At 45.7% G+C, this 17,793-nt stretch overlaps 1 protein-coding gene across 17 annotated transcripts in view; it reads left to right on the top strand.

Moving 5' to 3' along the window:
* LOC137435466 (transcriptional repressor CTCF) overlaps positions 1–10,071 on the top strand; it is a 167,318-nt gene extending 157,247 nt beyond the window's left edge. For 11 of the 17 annotated variants that reach the window (XM_078784292.1, XM_078784293.1, XM_078784285.1 and 8 more), the window contains 3 exons: positions 4,960–5,086; positions 5,173–5,328; positions 8,440–10,071. In XM_078784292.1, the coding sequence (XP_078640418.1) occupies positions 4,960–5,086; positions 5,173–5,328; positions 8,440–8,708 (552 nt within the window). In that variant the 3' untranslated portion in view covers positions 8,709–10,071. Of the gene's footprint in view, positions 1–4,959; positions 5,087–5,172; positions 5,329–5,496; positions 5,515–8,439 lie in introns of all 17 variants that reach the window. The other 6 variants (XM_078784291.1, XM_078784283.1, XM_078784288.1 and 3 more) reach the window with 1 other exon arrangement.
* Positions 10,072–17,793: the final 7,722 nt, after the last annotated feature.

Here is a 17,793-nt window from a genome sequence, read left to right as displayed (position 1 = left end):
AAGAAGAGGAAGGAGGAAGGGGGGAGTGGGGATGAGACAGAAGAGGAACAAACAACTAACAAATAGAAAGAGATGAGCTGGGGTGGAGGGGTCACATTAGACAGGAACAAGGGAGTGTGTGGGAATTGGGTAATTTGGGGGTACAATACATCATGTGTATGAATGGGGTAGAGGAACAATCATTGGTAACATTAGGTAGTGGTGAACAGCTGTCTTGAAGCCCTGGAAGGAAGATTGGGGTCTGGACAAACTGAGGAAGTTGGTTCCACAGGTGAGAGAAGATAAACAAATGAGTGGAGGTAAGTAGTGAGCTGGATTTTGGGAGTTTAACAAGAAGAGGGTTGCTGGCAGACCGTGTGCGCCCTGCAGAAACCTGGGAGGGGCAGAGCCAACAGAGGGCAAAGGGTGCAAGACCAAATAGGAGGTGGTAGAATACAGTGGCCACCATCTTTTCTGCCATTCAAAAGGAACAGGCCGAGATACTTGGGTGGGAGATCCCAATGATTTTGAGGGCCTTGTTTTCAATGACATCAAGGACAAGGTCTGAGGCAGGAAGGAACTAGCCCATGTGAGACAGGAGCTTGCAGAAAGTGGAGATCAGTACTCCATCAAGCGGAGAATGAAGCCATTGTAGGTTGTTGAAGTTCAGATTGGTCAAGAAAAGACCTTGCATGATGAAGGATCCTGAGTCGGAAGCTTGCTTTGGAGCCCATCTTGGAGTACGGTCTGCCCAAGAAAGATCATGGCTGATGGTGAGGCTCAAACGTTTGAGTGACTTGATCTCTTCAAGCATGTTGTTAGGAAGTGGATGGGAGGGCTTGCGAGACGGTTCTTTCAGAGATAAGGTGAATGTGTGGGATTTGTCTGGTTTGAAAGACCTATTCCAAGTGTTGGACCAGCTTCTGATTCTATCAAGGTCTGCAGAGATGGATGATTGGCTGCCTGTGTGAAGGAAGATAAATTATATTGCAAATTGTAAATTATATTGCAAATTGCAAATTGTAAATTATATTGCAAATTGTTTATGGGGAATCGTCATCAAAGATAGGCAGTATTTTCCAGGTCATTCATTGATAAAATGCTAAAGATGAGCAACAAGACTGGGCCCCAGACACTGCTTTGTTGCACTCCATCCTTGACAGGGAAGAGATAAGACGATCCCGTTAAGAGCTACACACTGAATACGGGAGAGGACATAGTCAGTGATCCATGAGAGGAGGTGTCCTTCAATGCAATAAGCAGAGAGTTTGGAGATCAAGGTGGGTGCCAGGCTGTATCAAATACTCGAGATATGTCCAGAGACATGGCCGTGATCTCATGTCTGAGATTGAGGGCTTCCATCCATTTTTGGGAGAGTAGAAGCAGCATGTCCAAGGTACAGTGCCCTGGTCTGAAATTGAACTGATGATCTCAGATCAGGCTATTGCAGAAAAGGAAGAATTTTATGTTTCTTTGTTCATGTGCAGCACAAGGCTGCGGGGTAGCATCATTGGCTGAAGGTGCGGTGTCATTGATGCAGTGCCCTCTGCTGGCTATGGCTGGAAAGTGGCTTTTTGTCATGGTGCCGGCGATAGCTCGTCTACTCTTCACGACAGACACCGTGAAATCTTTAATGTCCACCAACAAATGCTGGCAGACAGGACACCCGTTTAACGTACATCTGAGGGACGGCACACATGTTGATGAATCGCCTTACCTGTGAAACACCGGGATCACAGTTTATAGCTGTGTCGGGATTCAAACCCAGGCTAGACAGCTTAAAAGGGAGTCTACGGACCTCTAGGCCATCCTTTTAGCCCAGGATTTAATGTCAACTGCAATGAAAAATTCCATTACCTTGCTGATGATTGGGAACAAGCTAATAGGCCTGTAGTTAAGAGGTTCTGTTTTTGCTCCATACTTGTGTATTGAAGTGATGTTGGCTAACTTCCAGGCAGACAGAAACTGACCCAGAAAGAGTGAGCGAGTGTACATAGCAGAAAAAGAATGAGCAAGACCAGAAGAACAGATTTTAGGATATGTGCACTGATGCTGTCGGCCTGTCGCAGAATCGGAGTCGAGGATTGCTAAAATCCTCTCCAACTTCTCAAGTGGGAAAGGCACAGTATCCAGGAGCAGTTGGGAATGAGAGAGTCGGGTAGGTGTAGGAAATGAGGGATTGGGTACACAAAATTTGGAAGAGTACAAATTTGAGGCATTTGGCCTACCCACGAGCAGTCAGCTGTGGTGGCATTTGAAGTGAGGGAAGGGATGGAGGGGTAGCATAAAACAGACAGGTTTGGAAATGTGCTACCAGGTCTTTAAAGAAGGACACAGATTTGAACGTTCAGCCTTGAGGTCGGCCAGTTGTTGTTTTTTTGTTTTTTGTTGTTATGTTGAAGGCTCCAGTCACGGACTACATAGTCCTCATCGAGGCCAGGCCTTAAATAAAATAACTGCATGAAGAGAAATAAAAGAGAGAGAGAATGTGAAGGTGAGGAGTGAAAATGAGTAAGAAAAGTGTATGATGTTTGTTTGTGAAAAGAGAGATTGAAGCTAGCCTGGTATAGCTATAGTTTGAGTGTGACAGAAAGTAAGACCAGCAATCCTGACACGGAGAGTGTAAGATGGTTCCGGGCACCACTTTAATGCTCCTCAGTCTGAACGGTAGTACTACCCTGAGCGGTTGCTGCCGACGACCGACTATCTAAAAAATATGTTACGCTTGACATGTTATAAAAATATGTTGCTACAAATATATGTGAAATATGTTGTTTTGTGGCTCTCCTGAGAGTCGACACACACTTGTTCCAAGCTTTGTGAATCGATCTGAGGCTGTCTTTAGTCATATTTGCCTTCCAGTAAGAGAGGTCTAGTTGTTTGAAGGCAACTGCCTCACCACAGGATTGTGTGTGCCTGGGGTAAGAGGATAGGTATGATAAATCCAGTATAAATCTGTACATGAGGGAATGCAAGCTTGTGTGGAAGTATCCCAGGCATTATTAATATCAGGAGAGGTGGAAATGAAGTACCAGTCATGACGTGATAAAGCAGCTTTGCAGTTCCTGTCAGTCACCTTGAGTGAATGCCAGACTTTACGGTAATGAGGCTTCTCTGACAATACCCAGAGAGATGTTGATGTGAGGTTGGTTGGAAATTGGTGAGGCCAATGGAGACACACATGTCCTTTGCTGCAATGCCATGGCTGGTTGAAGAGGTACCAATACCCAGCCAATTGGCATAGTGACAGTTAAAATCACCGCATTTGAGGAAGAGAGTTGGGATGGATGGTTATAAGATGGTCCATGTTGGTCGAGAGGGAGATGCAAATAGAGTCATCCCTGTTAGGACGATACAGCACACAGACAGGAGATGGTTGTGGAGGGGAAAGCGTAGCCATAATGTACTCCTGGGTACATTATGGGGGAAAACGTAGTATACGCACAGTGCAAAAGAGAGTGCTTGACATAAACTGGGACACCACCGGAACAGGGTTCAGGCCTGTCAAACCGGAAAAGGCAATATCCAGGGAGCGACACTGAGGAATTGGGGACATCTTGTTGGAGAAAGGATTCTGTTAGGGAGATGGCAGGTTCGATTGAGAGATCTGTCAAATTGGAGCAAAGACCTCAGATGTTGGAGTTCCATAGAGTTCAGGATGGGAGAGGGGGAGGCTGGAGGATATGGAATGGGATTTGGGGTAAGCATGGAGAGGGGGTGGGACCCTGTGGGACCAGAGAGGGGGAGGCTGGAGGATATCGAATGGGATTTGGGGTAAGCATGGAGAGGGGGTGGGACCCTGTGGGACCAGAGAGGGGGAGGGGAGTGAAGGAGGCAAAGAGGAGTTGTGGTGTGAAGCATAGAGGGGGAGGGGCATAAGGTGGATGGACAGTAATTGGGGGATGCTGAGTGGGAGTGGGAGAACCTGAAACGGGTGTTGGGGAACCTGAGTGTGAGGATGACTTGGGGGAGGTTACTGATGTGAGGGGTTTGTCATTGTAGTCCCAACCACAATACAAAAAGGGTTGGACTTATAGGTTGTTTGGGCAGAGAGATAAAGCTTGACATCAGAATTGGGATGGGAATGATGATTAAAGGCATGAAGAAAGACAATATTATATGAACATGATGGTGGACGAGGCAAGAGTTTAAAAGTCAAGCGGAGAATGTAAACCAGCCTTGGAGAAAGGTGTTTGGAAGCAAGTATGTGGCAAGACTGAAAATGTTTAAATTGGTGGAGAGGGAATGAAGATTTTTTGTCGCTTTATATTTTATTAAACAGAAGGTATGAGGAAGGAATTTAAGGGAGGGTGGTGAATTATGGGACAGTGCGGATTGAGACACAGCAGGTGGGTATGGGAAGCAGTTGGAAAAAAAATGTGTCGGCACAAATCAATTCACGTCTGAGACGCAGGATTGAAATAAATAGCACGAGCATGAAAAATAGTAATAAGTGAACCCTCAATACGTAGAAGAATCGACACAAACGGAAAACATAAAATCGATGGCGGCGCAGACTATTCTGGAACGATTACTTAACATTTTGAAGCATATCACTTGGAGGACCAAGAGAAAGTAACCACGACCAGGAAACCGGAAATGGAAGCCATATGATAAATGAAGCTGCAGCAGTATTTGGATCGGCCACCATTGCATTTGTATTGGTTGCGACAGTTTTTGTATTAGCCGCAATCAGTATGCCGTGCATTTGAAATGTTTAAAAATGAGTTTGCTGCTCGGGCTTTTGTGTTCATTCTGCTTGCTGAGACGGTCTTCACCAATCATGGTAAAACAATGGGTTTTGAATTTGTAAGGGTTTGTTTGGCTCGAGTGGATTTTGTTGATTGTAAAGTGAAGCCAAGATGAAGGCTCGGAAATGATCATTTCAACAGAATTGAACCCGAGCTTCTTTGGCTAAATGAGAGTACAAACCACGACTTGCTTGAACATCATGCTGTCGTTGCACATTCCGATGAACAGAACACTATGATGAAGCACAGCGAAAACTGTGATGGTGAAGTAGATGGAGAGCAGAATGGACGTGGTCGCCGACGTCACCGATGTGGCCGCAAGCGAAAGATGCAAAGGCGCAAGCAGGATTTATCCGGTGAGTGACGTCCCACTGCTAGTTTACCTTGAGCTCAAGAAACATTTTATTATCTATTTTGTAATCCATAATTATGCGTCATACAGACTCGGATGTGGATCCTGTAAGTGAGGATGAGGTTGAAGAGGAGGGTGAAGTGGAGGAAGAAGAAGAGGAAGAAGCTGAAGCTGTTCCACCGCCTGTCAAGCGCCGCCGTGGTCGACCTCCCAAGGCCAGACCGGTTGTTGAAGCACCACACAAAAGTGAGAACGGATGTGGAACTTTATACAATTTGATATTTGATTTGGAATCAATAATTATTACTGTGACCATTTGCTATTGTGCTTTGAGACAAAGGGTTTGAAGTGTAAATCTCTGTCTTCGGATTTCATGTGTCCCCCCTCCCTCCCTCCCTCTCCACTTTCACCCAGTCAACACATTCCATTCAGGTGGGAGGCACATTGATTTTAGTGAAAAGTTTGTGTAGTGAGATTATTCATATCATTTTTGAAAGTCCATTTGCTTTTGATTGTTGCTTCGCTTTTGATTGTTGCTTCGCTTTTGATTGTTGCTTCGCTTTTGATTGTTACTTCGCTTTTGATTGTTGCTTCGCTTTTGATTGTTACTTCGCTTTTGATTGTTGCTTCGCTTTTGATTGTTACTTCGCTTTTGATTGTGGGGCTCTCGGATTACACATTTGGATGGAGATCATCGGAGTGCTCCCCCCCATCCTAAACCACTGTGACTATGAAATATTCTACCCCCTAAAACACCCCCATGCATACCCTGAGTGCAACCACTGGTTTTCAATTCATTCTGTCCTATGGTTTAGGAATGTAAAAAGACAAAGAAATACATACACACCAATCAAATTGTGTGTGCAGTATGATAATAAGCATTGGATCTCAATGCATATCTTCTTCTTTAACGGCCACAATTATTTCCACGTTCTTGTGGGGTTGGCTACGGGAGGATTTGGCCCAAGTCTTTCACAAACCAGCTTGCCTGGCCTGACACTCGACTAAGTAGTTAGGGTAGGAATTTGGAACGTGGCCATGGTGCCGGCGATAGCTCAACTGCTCTTCGTGAAGGACATCATGTTGTTCCCTCGGATGAACGTCAGTTTAACGTCCATCCGAGGGATAGCACACACATTGATGAATCACCCTGCCTGTGAAACACCAAACTGACAGTTTATAGCTGCATCGGGATTCAAATCCAGACTAGACAGCTTAGAGGCGAGTGTGCGTACCTCTTGGGCTGGGGTTCTTAACCTGGGGTATCCATACCCCTTGGGGGTATGGGGACCAAAATCTGGGGGTATGGGACTCGTAATAAATTCTAATAATAAATTGTAATAAATGAAATGAAATATCAACTTTAAATATATAATAAATATATATTTAAATATAAATATATATATATATTTCAAAACAAAATTAATTATATTTGCACATGTACATTCAATTCAAACCCAAAACAGCATGAGGCCATGAGATCCTCCACTAGCTCAGGTTTAAAGATCAAATAGCATCACCTTTGCAATCGAACACTGGACATCCATACAGGTAAATCTTGTATTAGAAACAAACAGCAACAGCAATCTCATGAGATTAGTAAAACGGCTTGCATAAAACTTGCATGTTTTAGTTTAGTTTAGTTTGTTTTATTTCTTTGTTAACAAGCAAAGAAATAAATAGGGATGAAATCCTAATGATTTTCTTTCCTGTTCCGTTCCTAATTATCCATATGTAAAACTAAGCTATTGAGATATTTTGAAGTCACACTGGAACCTCATGGGACTGGTAATGAGGCGCGGATCCCCGAACTTGTGTAATACAATTGTGTAATTGTGTAATAAGAACAATTGTGTCATAAGTTAACAATTTTCATCAAAAAAAATAGGCAATTAAAGTAAAAACACCCCTCAGAATGCACCACAGATCACCTAGAAATCAAAAAAAATTATAGGGGGACATGTCCCCAGTCCCCCCTAGCTAAGCGCACCTCCTTGGTGCGCCTTGGTCAGTCGACAGTCTGGCGAAGGGGGTATGGGGACATCGTGGGCAATCCGTTGGGGATCTTGACAGGGAAAAAGGTTAAGAACCCCCTGCTTTAGGGTCTAGGATATCTTGCCAGCCCCGAATCTCGATGCATGTGACTTTACCAAATGCATATATTGCTCGACAAACAAAAGGTTGTTTAAGTAGATGACATTTATTTTTCTTTATACAAAAATAAAAAGTTCCCAACCTCGGGATTTCAAAAAAGAATTGTTCTGAAATTGGAAGCTCCAACAGCATTTGTATGACTTCCACATTCATTGACCACACAAACAGGTTGTACAATTTTTAAGTCTCAATTTGTACAGCAAGGTGCACCTGCATGGGTTTTAATGAAGCGCTGCATTTTATTCGTCCACGACCCGGAGGGGACTATAGGTTTGCTGTACGTCCGCCGGTCCCATCCCGCCTGTGGTTTCTGGACATTTTCCATACCCTTTAACATATTCAACTGAAACTTCGTACATGACCTTATTATAAGTTACAGAACAGAAGTTTTAGGGTGCTTCGCCCATTTTCTACTCAGTTATGCCCTTTTTGCTTAGAACAAGAACATTCATCGGGACCGGTAGGGGACGTGTATTGCAAAGCAAGTCTCCCTCTTGTTCTTGTTGTTCTCATTATCCCTATGCTTTTTGGGAAGAAAAAAAAACAGGCAGATATTGTAATCAGCTCCATCCGTCTGTCTGTCTGTCCATCAATCTGTCACGCTGTCTCTAAAAAAATGCAATTACAGGCATAACAAAAAAAAAAAACACCTTTAGAGGCCATTTTTCCCCGCGAAGCGGGGGTTGGCCTTTTTCGGGTACCATGGTTGTTGTTGTTTTTGTTGGTCCCCTTTTTGAAGCAATGTTTTACGGCCGGATGCCCTTCCTGCCGCCAACCCTTTTTGTCGCCTTTTACGACAAACAGGGAATTACCAGTGAACTGGTACTCAATTAGCTGACCTCGGAAGGATGGCAGGCTGAGTCAAACCCCCTGGCGTTAATTCAGCGATCGACCGGGATTCAAACTCAGGATCCTAGGATCCCAAGCCGGCACCCGAACCGTTAAGCCAACACCAGGCTGGATGATACATGAAATATGTAACGATTTTTTGGATTTGACCTTCAGTGGTTCATGCCCCAGTCAGTGGGGTCTTAGGGCCACAGGGGTCAAAGTGGGAATAAAGATTAACTCAAAATTTGATATTGGATCATTCCTTGTGGAACCTTTTGCAATCTTTCTACTTTGCTTTAGGGAAGTGTGAGGATTTGTGATGGCGCACCATCGACTTCGCTCTGGTTATTAATTTGTTGTTGTTACTTTCAGCTGAAGTGAAAGAAGAGCCGATCGACTTGGATTCAACCATCAACACAGTGGCAAGTGGAATGGTGGAGATAATCCCTGTGACGGTGCAGGGAGGGTCAGACAGTGACCAAGGCGATGAGGGGAACATTACAAAGCCCGAGGAAGAAGATATTGAGGGAACCGAGGGGGGAACAGAACAGGTGGCCACTATTGTGATAGAGGCAGCAGGGAACAGTGGTGAGCGATCAGACATCACCCCAGAGATGATTCTCAGCATGATGGACCAGTGATGAAAGACATCTTTGCTGGCTAACTTGGCCATTCTCAAGCAAGCATTTCCACACCGGGGCTTCGTGCCCCCCAGGTGTCTTATTTTTAGTTTTTTATTTTGTTTTCAATGTTGTCTTTACTTTAAGTAATCATGCTTATTGTCTTATTATTGTCACGAGCATCTTTCTTTGTATTATCGATTATCTGCGTCCTTCTGGACCATTGTACATTGGCTACTTATGTGCTTCGTGATACTCGCTGTGTAGTTCTGTACTTTCATGCGAGCTTCTTTTTTTTCTTTGTGATGCCACCTCCCCTCCCACAATCCTCTTTGCATATCCCCTTCCCCACCTTTTTGCACTTCCTCTCTCCCTTGCTCTCTGCACACTAACCCTGACCCTCTCAGTGCACTTGCTTCTTTTACTTTTTCTTTGTCCCTATTTTGCTCTTCCATTCCTATTGTTTTAGTTTTATTTTTGCTCTGCTTTAATTGTTATTTTCGTTCTTTCTTTTTTTTCACCATTGCTCGTAGCATTGCTTTTTTGATTATTTTTTTTGATCTTGAAGCGAGTTTGAGTGGCAGCTTTTAAAAAAACAACAACAATGCTGCACTGCTTTCTTTTCTCGGATCATGTACACGTTTATTTGAAAAGCACTACCTAGGATCAAAACAAAAATTGAAGATGCCACATGATGTAATTTGAATATATCCATTAACGATGCTGTGGAACAGAACATCCAAAATCATGTCTGCTCGACAATGTGCTGATGAGCTCATTAACATTTCTTGTTTTGCAAATAACATTTTTAAACAACAGAGCAGCGTATGCATTAAATCGGTGTAGGAAAGCGAGCTCTCTGCCTATTGTTTTCTTTGTCTAAATATCATCCTTCAGTTTGTTTCTAAATTACACTCTGTAAAGGTTTGGTGGAATGTTTGTGAATGTTTTCTTTTCTTTTTTAATATATTATATATACCCACACACAGTCGCTTCTTTAGCTAAAGTTCCTCGTTTGTAATTCTATGCCTTTTTGCATCTTCTTTTTTTCTAAGTAACAAGACCGAGCAATTTTCTGCCGCATTAAGAACAATTGGAGTTTTTAAATGTACGATCTATGAATTGGATTTTGAGTTTTTAAGAATATGATGAAGTGAATTTTTTTTTTTTTTGTGGGCAAATCTTTACCCATCCACGTCCTTCCCAATGGCATTGCAATCATGGCCGATGCGGGCATGCTGTCTTCGGGATTCGTGGCTGGTTGCTGCTGTCCATCATGATGCTGCCTCCTGTTTTAGCAATGAATCTCGAGGGCCTTAAATTGCCCGTTCACGTTGCATCGCTGTAAACCCTATTCTGCTGTCACATTAAACAGTAAACCGGTTTGGGAAGTGCTTACTTTGTTGTTGCAGCGGTTATGAATATGATGGATGATATTGGTGATTCAAATGTCTGCGCACTGGTTGATTTTGTGGTGTCCTTGTTGCTGGCTGCCAGCAGGTGATGCTGGGGGTTCATCCTTATTGAAGATTGATTCGGTTGAATTGAACCCCCATGCATGTACCAAGCACAGAAAATATGTCCAGACAATTTCATCGCAGCAAAATTAATGCAGAATTGAATCTTTCAGGATGATTGTGTTGCAAAAGTGTCGGCCAGGTTTTTTTTTTTTGTTGTATCCAAGATCGAGGCTCGTGTAAGAGCTAACATTAATCACAAAAACGGACACATAAAGCATATAATAAAGGGAGCGGGAGACAAGATGGGAAGAGAGAGGAAGCACACAAGTACAACAGTGGAGAACAGAGACATTGGGAGATCTGTGGGAGGGAGAGGGCTTGGGGGAGGAGGCACGTGAAGGGGGGTGAAGTCGGGGGGGGGGGGGGGGTGGGAGAGGTATAAAACACATGGACACTACTCGGATTTCCAGTAAAGAAGTTGGTATTTCAAAAAAGTGGATCTGGGGTGAATTAACAGGGGTAGATCAAGGTTTTGGATGAGTGAACATAAGAGATCGTGGTGAACAGCTGTTCTAAAGACCTGGGCCTGTATTCATAAACGTTCTTTTGTTAAGTACACTTAAACACCAAGTGTAACACTTACCTCGGACTAAGACTTATGTCGGTATTCATAAATGGCCTTAAGTGTTACACCTCACTCAGTGTGACACCTAAATATAGGCATAACACCTAACCGTTTTGACTGGCCATTGCTAGGGTTAATGATCACATTTCTTGCACGATTGTGTCAGTTTCTGTGGTTTGGCTGAGTGCCATGGCATAAGGACGGGACTACATAACTGGGTTCAAAACCAAATGCTATTATTCAATGCTGTTGTAAGTCGCTAGGAAGACCTTCGGCATTCTTTCCACCCTTCATCATGGCAGGGAACACTACTTCTCCGAAGCGAAATAAAAATTTCGGCTGTGCGAAGAGTATGAAAAGCATATTGGTGTCATCGTATCGAAGTTTTCTGCCGCCGTTTCGAACAGAAAGAAGCATGACGCATGGGTTAAGATAACCGAGGCCATGAACAGAAGAAATCCCACCATGGTAAGGAGTGACAAGGACAACCAGAAAAAATGGCAGAACATGTGCTCAGTTATGAATTAATTTAGCGGATGTGTTTGTTTTGCGGATGTGTTAGTTTGGCGCATGTGTTTGTTTGGTGCATGTGTTTGTTTTGGCGGATGTGTTAGTTTGGCGCATGTGTTTGTTTGGCGGATGTGTTAGTTTGGCGGTTGTGTTAGTTTGGCGGATGTGTTTGTTTGGCGGATGTTTTGGTTTAGCGGATGTGATGGTTTGGCAGATGTGTTAGTTTGGCATATGTGTTGGTTTGGCGAATGTGTTGGTTTGGGGGATGTATTGGGTTGGTGGATATGATGCGCGAGAGTTGTTTGGCGGATGCGCATGAGTTGTTTTCACGGATGTGTTGGTTTGGGGGATGGATGGGTTTGGCACATGTGTTAGTTTGGTGGATGGATTGGTTTGGCGGATGTGATGGTTTGGCGGATGTGTTGGTTTGGCAGATGTGTTGATTTGGCGGATGTGTTGGTTGGACGCACGTGTTGGTTTGGTGCATGTGTTGGTTTGGTGGATGTTTTGGTTTCGCGGATGTATTGGTTTGGCAGATGTGTTGGTTTAGCAGATGTGTTGGTTTGGCGGATGTGTTGGTTTGGCGGATGTGTTGGTTTGGCGGGTGTGTCGGTTTGGCGCATGTGTTGGTATGGCGGATGTGTTGGTTTGTCGTATGTGTTGGTTTGTCGGATGTGTTGGTTTGGCGGATATGATGTGCATGAGTTGTTTGGCGGATGCGCATGAGTTGTTTTCACGGATGTGTTGTTTTGGCGGGTGTGTTTGTTTGGCGCACGTGTTAGTTTGGCGGATATGTTGGTTTGGCGGGTGTGTCGGTTTGGCGCATGTGTTGGTATGGCGGATGGGTTGGTTTGGTGGATGCGTTGGTTTGGCAGATGTGTTGGTTTGGCGGATGTGTTGGTTTGGCGGATGTGTTGGTTTGGCGGGTGTGTCGGTTTGGCTCGTGTGTCGGTTTGGTGCGTGTGTCGGTTTGGGGGATGTTTTGGTTTCGCGGATTTATTGGTTTGGCGGATGTGTTAGTTTGGCGGATGTGTTGGTTTGGGGTGTGTGTTGGTTCGGCACATTGGTTGTTTTAGAGGATGTGTTGGTTTGGTGGGTGTGTTGGTTTGGCGCATGTGCTGGTTTGGCGCATTATTTGTTTTCGCGGATGTGTTGGTTTGGCGGATGTGTTGGTTTGGCGGGTGTGTTTGTTTGGCGCACGTGTTTGTTTGCTGGTTTGGCGCATGTGTTGGTTTTGCGTAAGTGTTGGTTTGGCATATGTGTTGGTTTGGCGCATTCATTGTTTTGGCGGATGTGTTGGTTTGGCAGATGTGTTGGTTTGTCGGGTGTGTTTGTTTGGCGCATGTGTTAGTTTGGCGGATATGTTGGTTTGGCGGATGTGTTGGTTTTGCGGGTGTCTCGGTTTGGCGCATGTGTTGGTTTGGTGGGTGTGTGTTGGTTTGGCGCATGTGTTAGTTTGGCGGATATGGTAGTTTGGCGCATGTGTTTGTTCGGCGCATTGGTTGTTTTCGCGGATGTGTTGGTTTGGCGGGTGTGTTTGTTTGGCGAATGTTTGTTTGCTGGTTTGGCGCATGTGTTGGTTTGGCTTATGTGTTGGTTTGGCTTATGTGTTGGTTTGGCGTATGTGTTGGTTTGGCAGATGTGTTGGTTTGGTGCATGTGTTGGTTTCGCAAATGTGTTGGTTTGGGGGATGTGTTAGTTTGGCGGATATGTTGGTTTGGCGGTTGTGTCAGTTTGGCGCATGTGTTGGTTTGGCGGATGTGTCGGTTTGGTGGATGTGTTGGTTTGTCGGATGTGTTGGTTTGGCGGATGTGTTGCTTTGGCGGGTGTGTCGGTTTGGCGCATGTGTTGATTTGGCGCATTAGTTGTTTTAGCGGATGTTTTTGTTTGGCAGATGTGTTGGTTTTGCGGATGTGTTGGTTTGTGGGTGTGTTTGTTTGGCGCATGCGTTGGTTTGGCGCATGTGTTGGTTTGGAGCATTTGTTGTTTTGGCAGATGTGTTGGTTTGGCAGATGTGTTGGTTTGGCAGATGTGTTGGTTTGGTGGGGGTATTTGTTTGGCGCATGTGTTAGTTTTGCGGATATGTTGGTTTGGCGGTTGTGTCAGTTTGGCGCATGTGTTGGTTTGGCGGATGTGTTGGTTTGGTGGATGTGTTGGTTTGGTGGATGTGTTGGTTTGGTGGATGTGTTGGTTTGTTGGATGTGTTGGTTTGGCAGATGTGTTGGTTTGGCGGGTGTGTCGGTTTGGCGCATGTGTCGGTTTGGCAGATGTGTTTGTTTGGCGCATGTGTCGGTTTGGCAGGTGTGTTTGTTTGGCGCATGTGTTTGTTTGGCGGATATGCTGGTTTGGGGGATGTGTTAGGTTGGCGGGAGTGATGGTTTGGCGGCTGTGATGGTTTGGCGGGTGTGTTGGTTTGGCGCATGTGTTCGTTTGGCGGATATGTTAGTTTGGCGCACGTGTTGGTTCGGCACATTGGTTGTTTTAGCGGATGTGTTGGTTTGGTGGGTGTGTTGGTTTGGCGCATGTGTTAGTTTGGCGGATATGCTAGTTTGGTGCATGTGTTGGTTTGGCGGACGTGTATCTTTGCCGGACGAGTTTGTTTGGCGGACGTGTTTGTTTGGCGCATGTGTTTGTTTGGCGGATGTGTTAGTTTGGCGCATGTGTTTGTTTGGCGGATGTGTTAGTTTGCGGATGTCTTAGTTTGGTGGATGTCTTAGTTTGGCGCATGTTTGTTTGGCGTATGTGTTGGTTTGGCGTATGTGTTGGTTTGGCAGATGTGTTGGTTTGGTGCATGTGTTGGTTTGGTGGATATGATGCGCATGAGTTGTTTGGCGGATGCGCATGAGATGTTTTCGCGGATGTGTTGGTTTGAAGGATGTGTTGGTTTGGGAGATGTGTTGGTTTGGCGGGTGTGTTGGTTCGGCAGATATGCTAGTTTGGCGCATGTGTTGATTTGGGAAATGGATTGGTTTGACGGATATGATGGTTTGGCGGATGTGTTGGTTTGGCGCATGTTTTGGGTTGGCGCATGTATTGGTTTGGCGCATTCGTTGTTTTAGCGGATGTGTTGGTTTGGCAGATGTGTTGGTTTGGTGGGTGTGTTTGTTTGGCGCATGTGTTAGTTTGGCGGATATGTTGGTTTGGCGCATGTGTTGGTTTGGCGGGTGTATCAGTTTGGCTCATGTGTTGGTTTGGCAGATGTGTTGGTTTTGCGGATGTTTTTTTGGCGGATATGTTGGTCTGGTGGATGTGTTGGTTTGGCGGGTGTGTCTGTTTGGCGCATTTGTTGGTTTGTCACATGTGTTGGTTTGGTGGGTGTGTTTGTTTGGCGCATGTGTTGGTTTGGGGGATGGATTGGTTTGGCGGATGTGTTGGTTTGGCGCACGTGTTGGTTTGGAGCATTCATTGTTTTGGCGGATGTGTTGGTTTGGCAGATGTGTTGGTTTGGCGGGTGTGTTTGTTTGGCGCATGTGTTGGTTTGGCGGATGTGTTGGTTTGGTGCATGTGTTGGTTTGTTGGATGTGTTGGTGTGGCGGATGTGTTGGTTTGGTGGAAGTGTTGGTTTGTTGGATGTGTTGGTTTGGCGGGTGTGTCGGTTTGGCGCATATGTCGGTTTTGCAGGTGTGTTTGTTTGGCGCATGTGTTTGTTTGGCGGATATGCTGGTTTGGCGCATGTGTTGGTTTGGGGGATGGATTGGTTTGGCAGATGTGATGGTTTGGCGGATGTGTTGGTTTGGCGCATGTGTTGGTTTGGCGCATGTGTTGGTTTGGCGCATGTGTTGGTTTGGCGCATGTGTTGGTTTTGCGGATGTATTTGTTTGGCAGATGTGTTGGTTTGGCAGATGTGTTAGGTTGGCGGGTGTGTTGGTTTGGCGGCTGTGATGGTTTGGCGAGTGTGTTGGTTTGGCGCACGTGTTCGTTTGGCGGATATGCTAGATTGGCGCACGTGTTGGTTCGGCGCATTGGTTGTTTTAGCCGATGTGTTGGTTTGGTGGGTGTGTTGGTTTGGCGCATGTGTTAGTTTGCCGGATATGCTAGTTAGGCGCATGTGTTGGTTCGGCGCATCAGTTGTCCGCACATGTGTTTGTTTGGTGGATGTCTTCGTTTGGCGCATGTGTTTGTTTCGCGGATGTGTTTGTTTCGCGGATGTGTTAGTTTGGCGGATGTCTTAGTTTGGTGCATGTGTTTGTTTGGCAGATGTGTTGGTTTGGCGGATGTGTTGGTTTGGCGAATGTGTGGGTTGGTGGTTGTGTTGGTTTGGTGCATGTGTTGTTTTGGCGGGTGTGTTGGTTTGGTGCATTTGTTGGTTTGGCGCATATGTTGGTTTCGTGGATGTTTTGGTTTGGCAGATGTATTGGTTTGGCAGATGTTTTGGTTTCACAGATGTGTAAGTTTGGTAGATGTGTTGGTTTGGGGGATGTATTGGTTTGGGGGATATGATGGTTTGGCGGATGTATGGGTTTGGCACGTGTGTTAGTTTGGTGGATGGATTGGTTTGGCGGATGTGATGCTTTGGCAGATGTGTTAGTTTGGCATATGTGTTGGTTTGGCGAATGTGTTGGTTTGGGGGATGTATTGGTTTGGTGGATATGATGCGCGAGAGTTGTTTGGCGGATGCGCATGAGTTGTTTTCACGGATGTGTTGGTTTGGAGGATGTGTTGGTTTGGGGGATGTGTTGGTTTGGCGGGTGTGTTGGTTCGGCGGATGTGCTAGTTTGGCGCATGTATTGATTTGGGGGATGGATTGGTTTGACGGATATGATGGTTTGGCGGATGTGTTGGTTTGGCGATTGTGTTGGTTTGGCGCATGTGTTGTTTTAGCGGATGTCTTGGTTTGGCAGATGTGTTGGTTTGGTGGGTGTGTTTGTTTGGCGCTTGTGTTGGTTTGGTGGATGTGTTGGTTTGGTGGGTGTGTCGGTTTGGCACGTGTGTTGGTTTGGTGCATGTGTTGGTTTGGTGGGTGTGTTTGTTTGGCGCATGTGTTGGTTTGGGGGATGGATTAGTTTGGCGGATGTGTTGGTTTGGCACATGTGTTGGTTTGGCGCATGTGTTGGTTTGGCGCATGTGTTGGTTTGGCGCATGTGTTGGTTTGGCTGATGTGTTGGTTTGGCGGATGTGTTGGTTTGGCGGGTGTGTCGGTTTTGCGCATTCGTTGTTTTGGCGGATGTGTTGGTTTGGCAGATGTGTTGGTTTGGTGGGTGTGTTTGTTTGGCGCATGTGGTAGTTTGGCGGATATGTTGGTTTGGCGGATGTGTTGGTTTGGCGGGTGTATCGGTTTGGCTCATGTGTTGGTTTGGCCGATGTGTTGGTTTTGCGGATGTGTTGGTTTGGCAGATATGTTGGTTTGGTGGATGTGATGGTTTGGCGGGTGTGTCTGTTTGGCGCATGCGTTGGTTTGTCGCATGTGTTGGTTGGGTGGGTGTGTTTGTTTGGCGCATGTGTTGGTTTGGGGGATGGATTGGTTTGGCGGATGTGTTGGTTTGGCGCATGTGTTGGTTTGGAGCATTCGTTGTTTTGGCAGATGTGTTGGTTTGGCAGATGTGTTGGTTTCGCGGGTGTGTTTGTTTGGCGCATGTGTTGGTTTGGCAGATGTGTTGGTTTGGTGGATGTGTTGGTTTGTTGGATGTGTTGGTTTGGCGGCTGTGTTGGTTTGGCGGATGTGTCGGTTTTGCAGGGTATTTGTTTGGCGCATGTGTTTGTTTGGCGGATATGCTGGTTTGGCGCATGTGTTGGTTTGGGGGATGGATGGGTTTGGCACATGTGTTAGTTTGGTGGATGGATTGGTTTGGCGGATGTGATGGTTTGGCGGATGTGTTGGTTTGGCAGATGTGTTGATTTGGCGGATGTGTTGGTTGGACGCACGTGTTGGTTTGGTGCATGTGTTGGTTTGGTGGATGTTTTGGTTTCGCGGATGTATTGTTTTGGCAGATGTGTTGGTTTAGCAGATGTGTTGGTTTGCCAGATGTGTTAGTTTGGCAGATGTGTTGGTTTGGCGGGTGTGTCGGTTTGGCGCATGTGTTGGTATGGCGGATGTGTTGGTTTGTCCTTTGTGTTGGTTTGTCGGATGTGTTGGTTTGGCGGATATGATGCGCATGAGTTGTTTTCACGGATGTGTTGTTTTGGCGGGTGTGTTTGTTTGGCGCACGTGTTAGTTTGGCGGATATGTTGGTTTGGCGGATGTGTTGGTTTGGCGGGTGTGTCGGTTTGGCGCATGTGTTGGTATGGCGGATGTGTTGGTTTGGCGTATGCGTTGGTTTGGCGGATGTGTTGGTTTGGCGGATGTGTTGGTTTGGCGGGTGTGTCGGTTTGGCTCATGTGTCGGTTTGGTGCGTGTGTCGGTTTGGCGGGTGTGTCTGTTTTGGCGGGTGTGTCTGTTTGGCGCATGTGTTGGTTTGGCGCACGTGTTGGTTTGGCGCACGTGTTGGTTTGGCACCTGTGTTGGTTTGGTGCATGTGTTGGTTTGGGGGATGTTTTGGTTTCGCGGATTTATTGGTTTGGCAGATGTGTTGGT

Source organism: Myxine glutinosa, chromosome 9, assembly GCF_964187855.1.
Source record: "Myxine glutinosa chromosome 9, kmMyxGlut1.1, whole genome shotgun sequence".
In the NCBI taxonomy this organism is placed as follows: domain Eukaryota; kingdom Metazoa; phylum Chordata; class Myxini; order Myxiniformes; family Myxinidae; genus Myxine; species Myxine glutinosa.
The sequence above is the reverse complement of the archived record's forward strand: the minus strand, read 5'-3'. Positions and strand labels throughout refer to the sequence as shown.